Below are 15,304 nucleotides of genomic sequence, written 5' to 3'. Positions count from 1 at the left end.
CCCAAGCACACTACTATACGCACCTTCATTAATAGCACCACCATCCATTTAGTCCCTGGAGCCAGAAATCTGGAACCTTCCTGACTTCTCTCCCAACCTCAGTGCCACAACCAGACAATCACAGCTGACTCTATCCTTTCTCTCCCGTTCCCACTTGCCCTGAGTCTCTTCTCACCCCATCCACACTCCTGTTGTTATCTGGGCTGGTGGTTAGTAGCTCCCAAGTTTGCAGAATGAAAAGGCCCCTTCCCACCCTCCAGGCCACGAAGGATTACCACGGTGGGTGTGTGGGGTGCTTGCTACAGACCGAGTCCAACCCTCGGCAGGGACAGAACTCAGGGTACACAGGGCAGGTACTAGACCATAATAAGGAGACAAGTGTGGCAAAGGGCTCTGAATCGCAGGCCACCTTCTGGAGATTAAGGGCTGAGTGTGAAGGTTGTATGGAAACACATTTTGTGATGGACAGTGCTGTACAAATCCGTGATGAGGGGGCGAGCTCCTCAAAGCCTGATCTCTGAGCCTCGGAAGGGCCCTTCATAACCCTTCCAGGCCTTCACACCCTCTGCCTGTCCCCCTCTGTTCGTTCTTCGCCGGTGGCTTGGGCAGGATTTGGTGCTGCGGCTGGTGGAGGACCTATGCTAGCCCTCCCTGGGAGGCTTCCCATCACTCTGGGCTGGGCTCTCATGGCAACCACAGCTGACTCTGTGGAGTGACAGGTTTGGGTGGTTTTATTTCTCTTTTCTTCACTTTGGTTTTTGATCCTGGGTTTCTGTCTTAATATTCTGGAGAATAATAATATAGTTAATATTATTCTGTTTCCTCGAGTCCTTTTTAAAGAAATGGAAAGTGTGTTCATGTTGCAATAAACCATCTAAGAGTCCCTGCAAAGGCAGGTCAAACTCTTGTGGAAGATATGGCGAAGCTTCGGGAAAGCCTCTTACCTGCGATGTCACAGAGTTCTGCATCTGAGGCGTTTGCCAAAGCCTCTTCCAGCTCTGGCTCCAGGGTCACACTTTCCAGCACGGGATCCATTGGCTTCTGCTTGGGGACCCAGACCTTTCCTGCAAAACACGAGCGCCTGTTACAGGGCAGGCGACTCTGCTGGGGCAAACTCTGCTGATGGCCCTAGGAGGACTGTCCCAGAGCGCTGTGGGTCCCTCAGGGCTGAGACTTGCTCCCTTCAGGCTTCTCCCTCTGGGGACCCAATGCCGAACTTCCCCAAGGAACAAGAACCAAAGATCTCCAACAAAGCACCTCTCACATTTGAAAAGAAGCACTTTCGATCTTGGTCCAACTAGACTGCTCACTATTAAAAACACTCGTTGCTAATTAAAACAACCTGTAGGCAGGTAAAAGCTCCAAAAGAAAACTTTAATCAAATGTCAGGCTCTGGGATACCCTAACCCAGGGTTCGGATGTGAGAGAAAAATTTAGTAACATTTCTAAACAAAATACACTCAGATTGTTAAAAGAATAGGGAGCAAAAATATATCCTTGCCTCATGGGACATTATATTTTTAAAGTGTCAGACTCATGACTGGACGAGTGGGCAAAGAGGCACACAAGGACGGTCACTGCACTGGCCACCGATAGGGGGTTGTTGAAGAAATTACGGGACGTCTACACGATGGTGTTCTCACACTGATTATAAAGGATGATGGAGATGTCCGCTTATGAAGAAGGACAAGCAGGACATAAAGTAAGAAAAAGCAAGTCTGTAAAAGAGCACAAACAATGTAATTCAATGTACAAAAACTGCATTTGTTCATCGTTCGTTCATTCATTCATTCATCGCACTAGATATTTACCAAGTGCTTCCTAAGTGCCAGGTACCCTTCTAGCAGCCAAGGGGAGGGGGAGCACTGAACCATTCACGATTTAGTGAAAGCAGACAGACAGTAAACAATCATGCAAAGATATCACATGGTGTTAGGCATTGTGGAGGAAAATAAAGCAGAGCAAAAGACTAGGAAGTTCCAGGCTGGGGTCCAGTCGAGCTCGGCTTTTTTCGGGTCAGGTGGTCAGGGAAGGCCTCACCGAGATGATGGTCTATGAGCTGGTCTACAGGGCAGAGGAAGGAAACATGCCCCAAAGACCAGCTGCAAGGCAAGGATATCTGCCTTCACCGTGGTTGTTAAATGTGCACCGAAAGTTCCAGTCAGAGCAAATGGACAAGAAAAAGAATGGCATCCAGACTGGAAAGGAAGAAGTAACACTATCTCTGATTGTAGCAGACATAATGCAATATGCAGAAACCCCTAAAGATTTGACAATGTGCTGTTAGGATGGATAGGATAAACACTGCTCTGAGTGAGTTACAGAGTAAAACAAGTTCAATGTGCACAAACGGGTGGGGGTTTCTGCGTGGCAGCAACCTGAAAGGAAAATTAGAATGGTAATTTCACCTACAGTAGCATCCAGAGGAATAAATGTTTAAGGATAAATTTAACCAATGAGCTGAAGGACTTGTGCAAGGACTGCTAGAAAACGTTGCCAAAAGAAATTAAGGAAAACCTAAATAAATAGAAAAATATCCCAAGTTCGTGGATTGGGAGACAACATTCAGATGGCAATATTGCCCAAAGCAATCTCCAGATTCAAGGCAACTTTTACCAAAATTCCAATGTCCCCCCACCTTCTTCTTCTTCTTTTTTTTTTTTTTTTGCAAAAATAGAAAAGCCATTTCTCAAATTAATAAGAAATCACAAGGGGTCCCCCAAAAGGCAAAATAATCTTAACGGGAACAAACCTGGAGGGCTCGGACTTGCTAATGTCAAAACTTACTATAAATTTAAACAGTGTGGCACTGACAAGGATAGACATATTGACAGTGGGATAGGATAGAGAGTCCAGAAATAAACCCACATGTCCATGGAAAATTGATTTTTGACAAGTACCAAGACCATTCAAAGAGGGAAAGAATAGTTTCTTCAAGAAGCAGTACTGGGGGTGCCTGGGTGGCTCAGTCAGCTGAGCATCCGATTCTTGGTTTTGGATCAGGACATGATCTCAGCGTCATGAGATCAAGTCCCTTGTCAGGCTCCACACTCAGTGTGGAGTCTACGTAAGATTCTCCCTGCCTCTCCCTCTGCTGCTCCCCACTGCACTCTCTCACTCACTCTCTCTCTAAAATAAACAAATAAATAAATAAATAAATAAAATGTATGTTTTTAAAAAAAAGAAGTGCTGGGCCTGGACATCCATACACAAAGGATAAAGCTGCACCCCTATCTCACACCATATACAAAAAAATGAACTGAAAATAGATCGACTTGAATATAATAGTTAAAACTATAAAACCCTTAGAAGAAGAAAAGCATATAATCTACACATAAAATCTTCATGACTTTAGATTTTGCAACATATTCTTAGATATGACAATAAAAATTTAAAAATTGGTCAAATGGATTTTATCCAAATTTAACATCATTGTCCCTCAAAGGACATTATTGAGAAAGTAAAAAGACAACATACTGAAATCACATATCTGATACGGTCCAGAATCCAGAATATGTATAAAATTTTTTTTACAACTTAACAGTGAAAAGAAAAACAACCCAATTTAAAAATGGACAAAGAACTTAAAAGATATTTCTTCAAAAGCAGCCACTCTGGAAAAACAGGATAGAGGTTCCTCAAAAAGTTGGAAATAGAGCTTCCCTATGACCAGGCAATTGCCCTACTGGGTATTTACCCTAAAGATACAAATGTAGTGATCCGAAGGGGCATGTGTACCCCAGTGTTCATAGTAGCGATGTCCACAATAGCCAAACCATGGAAAGAGTCTAGATGTCTATCAACAGAGGAATGGATAAAGAATATGTCACACACACACACACACACACACACACACACAGTGGAATACTATGCAGCCATCAAAAAACACCAAAATCTTTCCTTTGCAGTGATGTGGATGGAACTAGATGGTATTATCCTAAGTGAAGTAAGTCAATCAGAGAAAGACAATTATCATAAGATCTCACTGATATGAGGAATTTGAGAAATAAGGCAGAGGATCATAAGGGAAGGAGAAAAATGAAACAAGAGGAAACAGAGAGGGAGACAAACCATAAGAGACTCTTAATCTTGGGAAACAAACTGAAGGTTGCTGGAGAGGAGGTGGGTGGGAGGGATGGGGTGGCTGGGTTATGGACATTGGGGATGGTATGTGCTATGGTGAGTGCTGTGAATTGTGTAAGACTGTTGAATCACAGACCTGTACCCCTGAAACAAATATTATGTGTTAATAAAAAAAGATACTTTTCCTCAAAGAGGATGTACATATGGCCAATAAGCACCTGCACAGATGCTCCGCATCACTGTTCATTAGGGAAATGCAGATCAAAATCACGGTGAGATGCCACTTCACATCCACGAGAATGGCTACAGTAAAAACCAAAATGGAGAATAACAAATGTTGGCGAAGATGTGGGGAAACTGGAAACTTTTTGATTGCTGGTGACTGTGTAAAGTGGGGCAAACATGGAATTACCACTTGATCCAGGAATTCCACTCCTGGGATTATAAGCCCCAAAGACTTGAAAACAGGTACTCAAAAAACTACCTGTATAGGAATGTTCATAGTAACACTGATCACAGTAGCCAAAAGGTGGAAACAACCGAAATGTTCATCAGTAAGTAGATGAATGGATAAATGAATTGTGTCATATTGTTCAGTCACAGAAGGGAACAAGTGAGTGTCAAAAACAACATGCTAAGTGAAAAAACCCAGGCACGTAAAGTCACATAGTTTATGATTTAATTCATAGGAATTATCCAGAAGAGGTAAAGTCACAGAAACAGATCAGTGGTTGCCAGGGGCTGGGGACAGCAGGGACTGGGGAGTAACAGGTTATGGGGCACAGGGTTTTATCTTGGAGTGATCAAAATGTTTTGGATCTATATAGAGGTGGGGGTTGCACAGTACTGTGGATGCACTGAATGCCACTGAATTGTTCACTTTACAATGGTTAATTTTATGTTACGTGAATTTTATTGTTTTACTTCAATTAAAAAAAAAGTTCACTTTGGTTATTGATTGAGAATTGCCTGAAGTGGGACAAGAGGGGGAGCCCAGACCTGGTGAAACTGGAAAAGGACAAAACATGCACAGAAAATAAAACAGTTAAAAAAGAAAATCTGCTGTAAAAATGACTGATGTAATAAGTAGGTTGGCCCTTCAATAAATGTGTCAGACCTGTGGTTTCTTACACCCCTGTGGCATGTGCCTCCAGCAGGGGCAGTGGCTCTAAGACACAAGAGGGGGTCTGGACTTCCTCCTTTCTTTCATCTTACTAGTTGGAACATGGATGTGATGGCTGGAGTTTCAGCAGCCAATATGGACCACGATAACAAGGACATACTGCAGGGATGGCAGAATGAAAAACTGGAGGTCTTGATTGCTAATCTCAAGGAAGATGCCCAACCAGCCCAGAATGCCTAACCCTGTAGCTACGCAAAAGAAAGTTAAAACTTTTCCTTGATTAAATCTCTCTTATTTTACTTTTCTCCTCCACACGTGTAGTCAAATCTAATCTGCACGAAGAATTCAGTATAATTCTGCCTTAAAAATATCCTGCATGAAGCTTTATTCTGATCTCCCAGTTGAGCGAGAGTGAATGAAAGTCCAGATTCCTTAGGACTTCGTGCCAGTTTATGGCTCCATTGCATCCTGCTTGGTCTTGCAGAGATGGGGGTACTGTTTCCCCTCAACCTTGGCTAGTTCTAGGTCTGGCACTGGGTAAAGAGATGCTCAGTGAGGGCTGGACACCATGGCCTTGAGTCTGCCCCATCAAGCCAGCAGGTGTCCTTCCTCAACACTCTGCTGAGACCCTCACTTATTCGAAAACTGTAAAGACTCCAACAGTCGTCGCATACTTTCTGATGAGGATGCTGGTGGTAGTGGTGATGATGGTGAGTCTCTGAGACGGGTCACTATGTGCAAACAAATAAGTTCTAGCTGCCCTCCTTGGGTCAGCATGGTTTTTCATGAAGCCTGGCAGGCTCCGGGAGTCTGGAGAGCTGTTCCCGGCTCCATGCCAGGCCAGCATTCCACAGGGGGTGGGGGGGCAGCAGGATGGGTCTGTGTACCGCCCAGATTCCATTTCCCCCCCCCACCCCCCATGTCCAGCTCCTTCCCTTGCAGGGTGGTGGGTCCATGGGGCCATGCGATGACTCACCTGTAGTCCACCCATGTATGCTCCTGACTCTCGGTGTCCATTTTTCAAAGGTGCAAGTGGGACAACGGGAGGCCCCATAAGGCTGCACAAAATCCAGAGATTCTATCCTTGTCTGCTGAGCAGGACTCGCCCCTCGTGGCACAAATGTCTCGCTCAAAAACCTCTCGTGCCCACTCTCTCAGCCAGGCACACCCGGCCCTTATGGTCAAGGCCTCCTCCTCCCGCACCCTCCCCAGCATGCCTCAGACCACACCATCCTCCTGACATTCTGTAACCCAAATGCCCCTTGGGCTTGTCTGACCTTCCCAGGTTTCTGTAGAATCTGAACTAAGCTCCGAGTCCAGGGTTTGTGACGGCTCGACCTCCTCCCCATGAGGCCCTCCTGCTTGCTTTTTTATTTGATTATTTATCTCACAACAGGGACACCGAGACAAATGCTATAGACTTGGACTCTGGGCTCAGCACCTTTATAGTCTGGGGGGCGGGGAGAATGGAGGAAACTGCAAACAAGCAATTACACAATGAAGTAATTGATCAGAATTAACGGTGTCATTCAATCCAACGCTTATCGGGTGCTTTCCACGTGTTAGTGTTTATTAGGTGTAGATGTCACGACGAGCCAGACAGATGTGGTCCTTGTAGCTGTGGGACTTATAGTGTGAGGAAGCAGCCCACAAGACTCCCTGTGGACTTATTTAACTTTAACTCATTCATTCAACAACTCTCTATGAGCCCTGCTATAGACCAGGCCCTGTGCTAGGTGCTGGGGTTGCTGGGTGAGCAAGACCAGCCTGGGTCCCTGGCCTCGCGGGACTTACAGCCAGTGGGACAGTTGAGTGATACATAAGGAGAAAACGATAAAGTGGAAATCACTCTGAAAGACACATATGCAGGCTCCTGAGATGGAGAAGAACGCAGGGAGAGCTGAAGGGACCGCATGTCCTAAATAGGGTGGATGGGAAAGACTCCCCTAAAAGAGAAGACAGCACAGTTGAGAGCAAATGGATAGTAATAGGTAGGACTTACATAGCATGTGCTATGGGCCAGGTACCTGGTTAAGTGCTTTACAGGTATCTTAACTCAACCTTCCTAACAACCTCACAAGGCTGGTAATAGTACCTTCTTCATCCCCATTTCGCAGAGGAGGAAATGGAGACACAGCAGACTGAAAAATGTGCTCAGGCTCACACAGCTAGTAATCCAGGCTGTGTTTCTAACCACTAAGCCTCTTATACAGGGGAGGAAGAGCCAGCCATGAAGACAGCATGGAGCCAGACAGCTGGAGCAGCGGTCCAGGAAGAGGGAATATGTGCAAAGGTCCTGAGGTAGAAAAGAGCTTGGGATGTGTGAGGAAAGGAAGGAGGGTGTGGGGCAGCAATGGGGTGAGCAAAGGTAAACATAATCCAAGAGGACAGCAGAAGGGTTTGGAGTACAAGGGGGCAGTCCTGGAAGGGTTGGACAGTCAGGGAATGCTCTCTGTTTCCCAGTCTTCTAGATGACTTGCCTTCTGCTGGGGCAGAGAATCTTAGAAGGACAGATAGAGAAGCACTGGGGAACAAGCATGGACAGTGAGGGCAGACGGAGGTGACCTTGTTCCCAGTTTGCACAGCACAGGCCTTGCACAGGCCTTATGTCCTGATGTCAGGACTAATAGTTTTTACTTTCATTTTCAAAGGTGTCTACATTTGTATGAAAAACAATCAGGACACCCTGGCTAAAGGGGATTTAGGGGAAAGTTTTGCTGGTCTGGGTATGTAACACGCTTTCCTTAGTTTACCCAAAACTTCATGAAATCTACATTATGTGTCGCTGCCCTTAGTGTTGGGTTTGTGAATTTGGGCCGGGCAGGCATGAGGGCAAGGAGGCCCAGTCACACATGGCTCAGCACAGGGCCTGCATACAGGTGGCAAACAAATCAAGTGACAGTGATGCACGGGGAGTGATGCAATCATAAGAGCAACAGTATTCAGTACCTCTCTTTTCCCCTGTGTAGGGGACCAGATCTTCTCGGTCTTTAAACTCCTTTGCTTGCTTTTCCAAGTGATCCAAGAGCTCCTCCCTTTTAAAGGGGCCTGTGGGCGCCTTGGTGGTCTGATCCTTCTGCCTCAGGCCTGCAGGCAGCAGTGCATTCTATAGTGGAGGTTGTGGGACCGGGTGACAGAGAGAGAGAGAGAGAGAGGGAGAGAGAACGAGATAAAGAGAAAGAGAGTGGTCAGCAGCTGAAGACTTGCATTTCTCCCCAAATTCTTCTTGGACCCATGCAACCTCAGAGCCCATCAAATCAATCCAGGTCGCTCATTTCCATGTGAGGGATCTGACACCCAGGAAGGGCAGGGACTTGTTCAAGGTCACCCACCAGATGAGGGCCATAGCTAGGCTAGGACCCAGGTCGTCATTGTTTAGAGTCTCTAAGCCTTCGATGGTTCTGAAGGCAAGGGGGTGAGGAGGAAGCCGACACAGGGCTTGGCGTAAAGGGGCCCTCTCAGAATGTGAATATGATTATGTTGGCATTTGGATGCAGGATAATTATAGCTATTGTACCTATAGTGGCTGAGGTGAGAAGCAGCCTGAGGGCCTTGAGTTAGGTCCTTGAATGCAGAATCGGGCAAGAAGCAAGAGACTCAATAACCAAGCGGAGAAAGGCTCAGCAGAGCTGTGGTGGGGTGAGGTGTGCTTTTGGGCTGCAGCCCTGGCTGGCCCTCCCGGCTTCTTTCCACCCTGCTGACAGGCCATGCGCAGGCCACTCTGTCTGTTAAATATTTTGAACGTCGCCCTTGGAGATGGGTGTCTCAAGAAAGAAAGCATCAGCCAATCCCCGTGTTCCTTCTTCAAACATGGTTAGTATTCTAGGTGTGGGCTTGCCACCGAAGCAGACTAGAGTCAGGGTAGTTCTGAGTCACGTAGGCTTCCCTCACCTCAGCCCTCCCTGTGCCTTAGAGATTCATAGAAGTCTGTGGTTGCAAGGATGCTTAGAGATTTTCTAGTGCACACAGCTGCCCTCCAAGAGGAAACTGAGGCCCAGAGCAAGGAAAGATTTGCCCAAGGAGTTTCGGGGATAGATCTAGAACAAAAACCAGGGTCCTTCTTCAGATGCGGGGGAGGAGGGCAGTCTTCACTTCTAGTCATTGCTCGCTCCCCACCCCACTTTCACTCAGGGATGTAGCGGAGGATACTGGGAAGGCAGAGGGGAACAGAATCTCACCCCACTTCTTGCAGCACCCCCCAAACCAGCTAAGCTAGAGAGCCTTCCCACCTCCAATCCCAGTACCATCAAAATGCATAACTTTGGCCACTCCCACACAGTCTGGATCCTTTGGAAAGCCCCCTCTGTGAGGGGATGGGGATGACATCAGGTATATAAAGACAGCTGTGGGCCTGGCCACCGAGAGCAAAAGCTCAGGAAGAAAAGACCACTGCTTTACTTTAGTATGATTTTTCACAAGAAGGTTTACCACCATTTACCACAGCGGGGCTGCTCCCCTCGGAGCCCTGAGTGCAAATGGACCTGGACCATGAGTCGGCAAAGACATTTGGGAGTTGGAACATGTTACGAAAGGATGGCCAGTAGGTAGAAAATCAAGCCATGACTGATTTGGGGGTGAGCATCAAGAAGATAAATGATGCCACAGACACCCCAGTTTCCCTGAAGCAGCCATCCTCAGGTACTGTCCACCATGACACACTGGATGATGTGTGTCATGGATGGATGAGGCCCACAGGGGAAGCAACTTCCGTGGGCATGGCCCAGGCAAGATGGGGTTTGCTGTGGCCAGCTGCATGTCCACGCCTTCTCTCCCATGGTGGGCACTCATGGGGACTCAAGTGAGAGAGAGAACCACCTAACTGTCCCATAAACCTCTGTCTGTGATTACCCACTGGGAGCAAACCAGATTCTCTGTGACATGCCTGCACTCACAGTTGACCACCCCAACAGGCTTATGCCCTGGCCTGACGTGGGCTGACTCCAGCTGTACAAGCATGGGCAGGTTGCCTTGTCTCGCGGGGCCTCAGTTTCTAAGGCTATAAAATGTGAATAATCCGCTCTCTCAGGCTTGTTGAGCTAATGCAGGAAGAGTGCTTAGCCCACCGCCCAGCACTCACAGATTGCTACTTCTGGTCAGATGGAATTCATTTTAACAGAAGATGGTTACCCAAACATGTATGTTGAAATGGAGATGTATTATCCAAATAGATCTCAAAATTCAAAAAATGAAGACATGTAAATATAAAGCACTGAAAGCAAGCGTTTTCCCAATGATCCCCACAGTGGAAGACCTGATAGGTTGTTGTCACTGTAAAGGGTTTTGACAGCTGCTATAAGGTGCTGGGGCACATGTTGGCCCTTAAAAGCTCAGAGATGGGAGAAACCCGCAAGGCTAGAACTGAGGGGGAAAGGGCTTGCAAACTCACATTTCTTTTAGAATGTATCTGATACCGGCCACTGCTTTGGTTAAAGTAGGGATTCTTAACCTTGGCACAATTAACATTTGGGGCTGGATGATTCCTTGTGGTGGGGGCTGTTCTAGGCATTGTCAACTATTGGCCAGCATCTGTGTCCTTGACCTAATGGATGCTGGTCGCACCTCATCTCCAAGTTGTGACAACCGAAAATATCTCCAAACATTGCCAGATGCCCCCCAGGGGTGGGGGCCAAAATCACCCCTAACTGAGAACTACTACTAAATTGAAGCCCATATCATCACAATAGGGGAATGAAGATCTTTTTAATGTACTTTAAAAATATTACTTATGCATCAGGTTAAAGTATGGTTTCATTTATTTAAATCTTCACTGAAAGCAGTTGATTTTTTTAAGAAACAAAAACATCAAAGACCATTTCTAACTTCGTTTATTGGATTTTTAAAGTAAATATTGAGACTATAACCTCTTTGGGGGTTAAAGTTTTTTCCCACTAAGTGATACACTTAATAAAACACAACATTATATTCAATTAAAGCCAAAGACTGTTGCATATTTCTTAAACTCCTGGTTATTTATCATTTTAACTTGTTTTCAAAAATGGCACATGATCTCACATAATACATAAAAATTAACTTCGAGTGTATCAAAGATCTAAATATAAGAGCTAAGACTACAAAACTTTTAGAAGAAAATAAGCATAAATCTCTGTGACCCTAGATTGGGCAATGGTTTCTTGGATATGGTACTAAAACAATAAGCAACAAAAGAAAAAATGGATAAAATGACTTCATCGAAAATAAAAATGTTTATGCTTCAAAGGAGCCTAGCAAGAATGTGAAACCCACAATTTGAGAGAAAATTTTTGCAGATCATCTATCTGATAAGGGTATAGTATTCAGAATATATAAAGATCTCTTATAATTCAAAATAAAAGACAAGTAACCCAGTTTAAAGATGGGCAAATGATCTGAATAGATGTTTCTCCAAGGAAGACATAAAAACGGCCAATGCACATATGAAAAGCTGCTCAACATCATTAGCCATCAAGGAAATGCAAGTCAAACCTAGAATGAGACACTACTTCACACCTGCCAGGGTGGTTAGAATAAAAAAGACAGATAATCACAAGTGTTGGTGGGAATAGTAGCCCAGTAGCATTTTCAGAGTAGCCAAAAACTTGAAACAACTCAAATGTCCATCAAATGATAGGTGCATAAACAGAATATGGTACGGCCATACAACAGAGTGCTAGTTGGGGATAAAAAGAAACATAGCAGTGATACATGTTACAACATAGGCAAAACCTTGAACACATCGTGTTAAGTGCAAGAAGCCAGGCGAAGGACTACAATATCGGAATCCATTTATATGAAGCTTCAGATCTGCAGAGACAGAAAGTAGATGAGTGGCTGCCTCGAGCTGGGGAGGCTGGAGAGAAATAGGGGTTTCTTTATTAGGCGATGAAAATCTTCTAATGTTGATTGTGTGAGGTCGTACAACTCTGTGACTATACTAAAAAAAAAAAAACAAGACCCACTGCATTGTACGCTTTAAGTGGATTAATTTCACGGTATGTGAATTATGTCTCAAATAAAGCTGTTATTTAAAATGGCATATGTTGGGGAGCCTGGCTGGCTCAGTCAGTTAAGTAGCCAACCCTCGATCTCAGCTCAGATTTTGACCTCAGAGTCGTGAGTTCAATCCCCACATGGGGCTCTATGCTGAGTGTGGAGGCTACTTTAAAAAAAAAAAAAAAAGGCATATGTTATCTAGGGGAAAATTATAAAAATGGCTGATGCAGGAGCTAAACCATCAGGGACCGCCAGGGACAGAAAGCTCTTTGTGAGCCTGTGGCTGGTAGCGATGGTGAGATTGGCCAGAGCTGGCCAAATTTAAAATGGTGTCCTGTTTGATGATGTGGTGAACCTCACTGTGTAAATTAGTTATGGAGAAGTTCAATGGGTGAGAAAATACTGCCTTGGATCTCTCAGAAGTCTTAGAACCTAAAACCGAGTCTCAGATACAGGCTACCCCATTGGTGAGGAAAAGAGCTCCCACAACCACTTAGTTGGCGGTTCTGACCAGGAGAGCACCAGGTGAACACGTATGAGTGGACATGTCTCTTTCATTCCCATATTCCCTGGTTATTCAACACACACCCCATGTGTCCAGGCAGTGTGCTAACAGGCAGGGCCAGGACCCCACAAAGAGATCTCTAATTTGGAGCAACTGGGGAGAAGGGAGGTCAATGGAGGAAGTGGAGTAGAATGAGAGTAGAGTGTCCATTACTGCCTGCATGGAGAACGCTGCATTGTTTTTGCTTTTTGAGTTAATTAAGATCCTAAATGGGGGTTGGCTCCACTGACCAGCAAACAATAGTCCATGGCTAGTCATTCCGTTGCAGGTAAAGGTTGTCTACTTCCACGGTGCCCGCAGTCATCGGAACCTCTAACCTTGAAGGAAACTGTCTTGTTCTCCTGGTCTTCAAGTGTGTGCAGGGGAATCTGCTGGGCACGTCTTCTGTGGTTAGTTCTAAGGGAAGCATCGGCCTGGCTCCCCCAGGCCACACATCAGTGGTACATTGAGGAGGACAGTTTCTGACAGGCATATGCCACACACGCGTCTTCCCTCCAAAGACAGGTTGGTGAGGGGTGAGGTTTGCTTTGGGAGGACGAGCTCAGTCCCTAGGACTCAGAGCTTGTATTCACATCCCTCCTTACACTTGGAAATGTACTCCTATGACGAGGACGGCTCTCCGATCTGAGGCTACAATGTTATGTGGGAGATGCTTGGGAGTGGTAGGGACTGGGGCACACTGGGTTATCCAGTGCCTCACTATCCAGTTCCAGAATTATCTCCATGTGAGGATATGGGTGGTGCTATTAGATCTGCTCGTCATTATGTGAAAGCACTTGATTTTTAAATATTGATACAAAGTGCAAGTATTTTAAAAGCAATGCTCAGGTCACGGAAAACACATCTGCAGGCCAGATGGGGTCTGTGGGCTGCCGCTTTGCCACATCTGATCTAAGATTCCTATCAGACTAGAATTCAGTGTAGACAAAGTCAAGGTATTCACTCATTTATTCGACAGATAAATTACTCGAGTGTCTCGCCCATGTCAGGCTCTGGACTAGAGGAAGAAAGAGGTCTATCCATGAGTTTTCAATGTAGTGGTTTTAAAAATTATAAAAACCCATGAAATTTTAAATAGGTTTTTAGAAATAATCATAGAGGAAAAAATTAGGTGAGCTCTTCCTGTGGTCCCCCACTCATGGGTTTTTAAATAGTGACTTCCTTTTAAATGTTGGAAAATTAAAACTTGGATGTGCATCTTGGCAGGTTATCATCTTAATCTGACTTTCACACCCGCGCTCTGGAGTCCAGCTTTCCAAAGGACAATGTAAAGTTTGACAGATCCTTAACGGGGCTGTGAAGAGCACTAACATCCTGCCAACAGGGGCCAGTAAGACCAAATATCAAGTATTTGCACAATTATCACTGCTATAGATAGTTAGGACTACGTCAGAAGCCATCCCAGCTAAGACCACTGTGGGCTTGTTCAGACATGCACACACGCAGACACTCGGGCAACACACACACACACACAATGTATTAAATGGGCTGCAAAGCTCTAAGAGAGACTGCGGACCAATTCTTTCATTTCCAGTTGAGGAAACTGAGGCACAGAAAGAGCCAGAAAGTCTGAGTTTATATACAGATGACACTGTATATAATTCGCATGCCTAAGGATCAGTGTGACCCTTTTCAGGACGGTGTCTGATCATACATAAAACGTACCCTCCTCTGTTTCTTTATAGTGGCCAAATAAATAAACAACTTTATCACTTTTCTCAAATAAAGCATGTCTAAGGACAAGGGAATATGAGAGGTGCCCCCCCAACCATGGTCTGAGCTCCAGGAGTCCTGGATTCCTGTGCTGTGACTGAAGCCCACACAACTCCTCAGCAGATGACGGGCCACAGAGGACAGTGTCTCTACGGCAGCTGAGGATCAGGGAGGGAAGGGCCTGGCTTGACGTCATACGCTGGACCGAGAGCCTGGGACTCTTGACTTCCAAGCCACAGAAAATGTTCCATCCCACCTGACAGCCTTCCTCTAGGAACAGACCCTGGAAACCAGATGTGGTGCCATATGAGAACCAGGCCTCCTCTCCAAGTGTTAGAAAGCCAGAGCTCACCTCCTTATCAAACCAGTCTCGGTTTACAGATGGAGAAACGGAGGCCCCAAAGCATGGAGCTCCTGTCCTGGGGTAAGAGTGAAACTCAGGAGGCTAAACTGCCCAAAATGCCCACTGACTTCCCTCCCCCTCCCATTTTAAATGACCTAAACCTATCCTAGATGCCCCACCCCTGCCCACCACATCCGGAAGGCCAAACATTTTATAGGCCAGTCATTCACACCACTAACTTTTACAAGGTATTTGACAAAATAAAATAAAATAAAATAAAATAAATCATTTTTTAAACTGGACTTGAGGATTTTTTCAGTTAAAATGAGGCCCTCTAGACTCTCTGGGCCTGGATGATATGGAGCGCTCTGTGTCTGCATTCCTGACCAGCAGCTTCTAGGTTCCACTAGAAATCACTTGGTGGGGCTTCAACAGAACAAGCTAGCTTGCTTGTTCATTCTCTTTCTTTCTTTCTTTCTTTCTTTCTTTCTTTCTTTCTTTCTTTCTT

At 45.5% G+C, this 15,304-nt stretch overlaps 1 protein-coding gene across 1 annotated transcript in view; it reads right to left on the bottom strand.

Moving 5' to 3' along the window:
- Positions 1 to 15,304, bottom strand: part of TMOD1 (tropomodulin 1) — an 85,240-nt gene that overhangs the window by 37,321 nt on the left and 32,615 nt on the right. The window contains exons 3-4 of the mRNA XM_032860663.1: positions 8,156 to 8,312; positions 945 to 1,064 (exon numbers count right to left, since the gene is read on the bottom strand). Coding sequence (XP_032716554.1) covers positions 945 to 1,064; positions 8,156 to 8,312 — 277 coding nt within the window. The remainder of the gene's footprint in view (positions 1 to 944; positions 1,065 to 8,155; positions 8,313 to 15,304) is intronic.

Source organism: Lontra canadensis, unplaced genomic scaffold (genome assembly GCF_010015895.1).
Source record: "Lontra canadensis isolate GAN:19392208 unplaced genomic scaffold, GSC_riverotter_1.0 scaffold19, whole genome shotgun sequence".
Lineage (NCBI taxonomy): Eukaryota > Metazoa > Chordata > Mammalia > Carnivora > Mustelidae > Lontra > Lontra canadensis.
The sequence above is the reverse complement of the archived record's forward strand: the minus strand, read 5'-3'. Positions and strand labels throughout refer to the sequence as shown.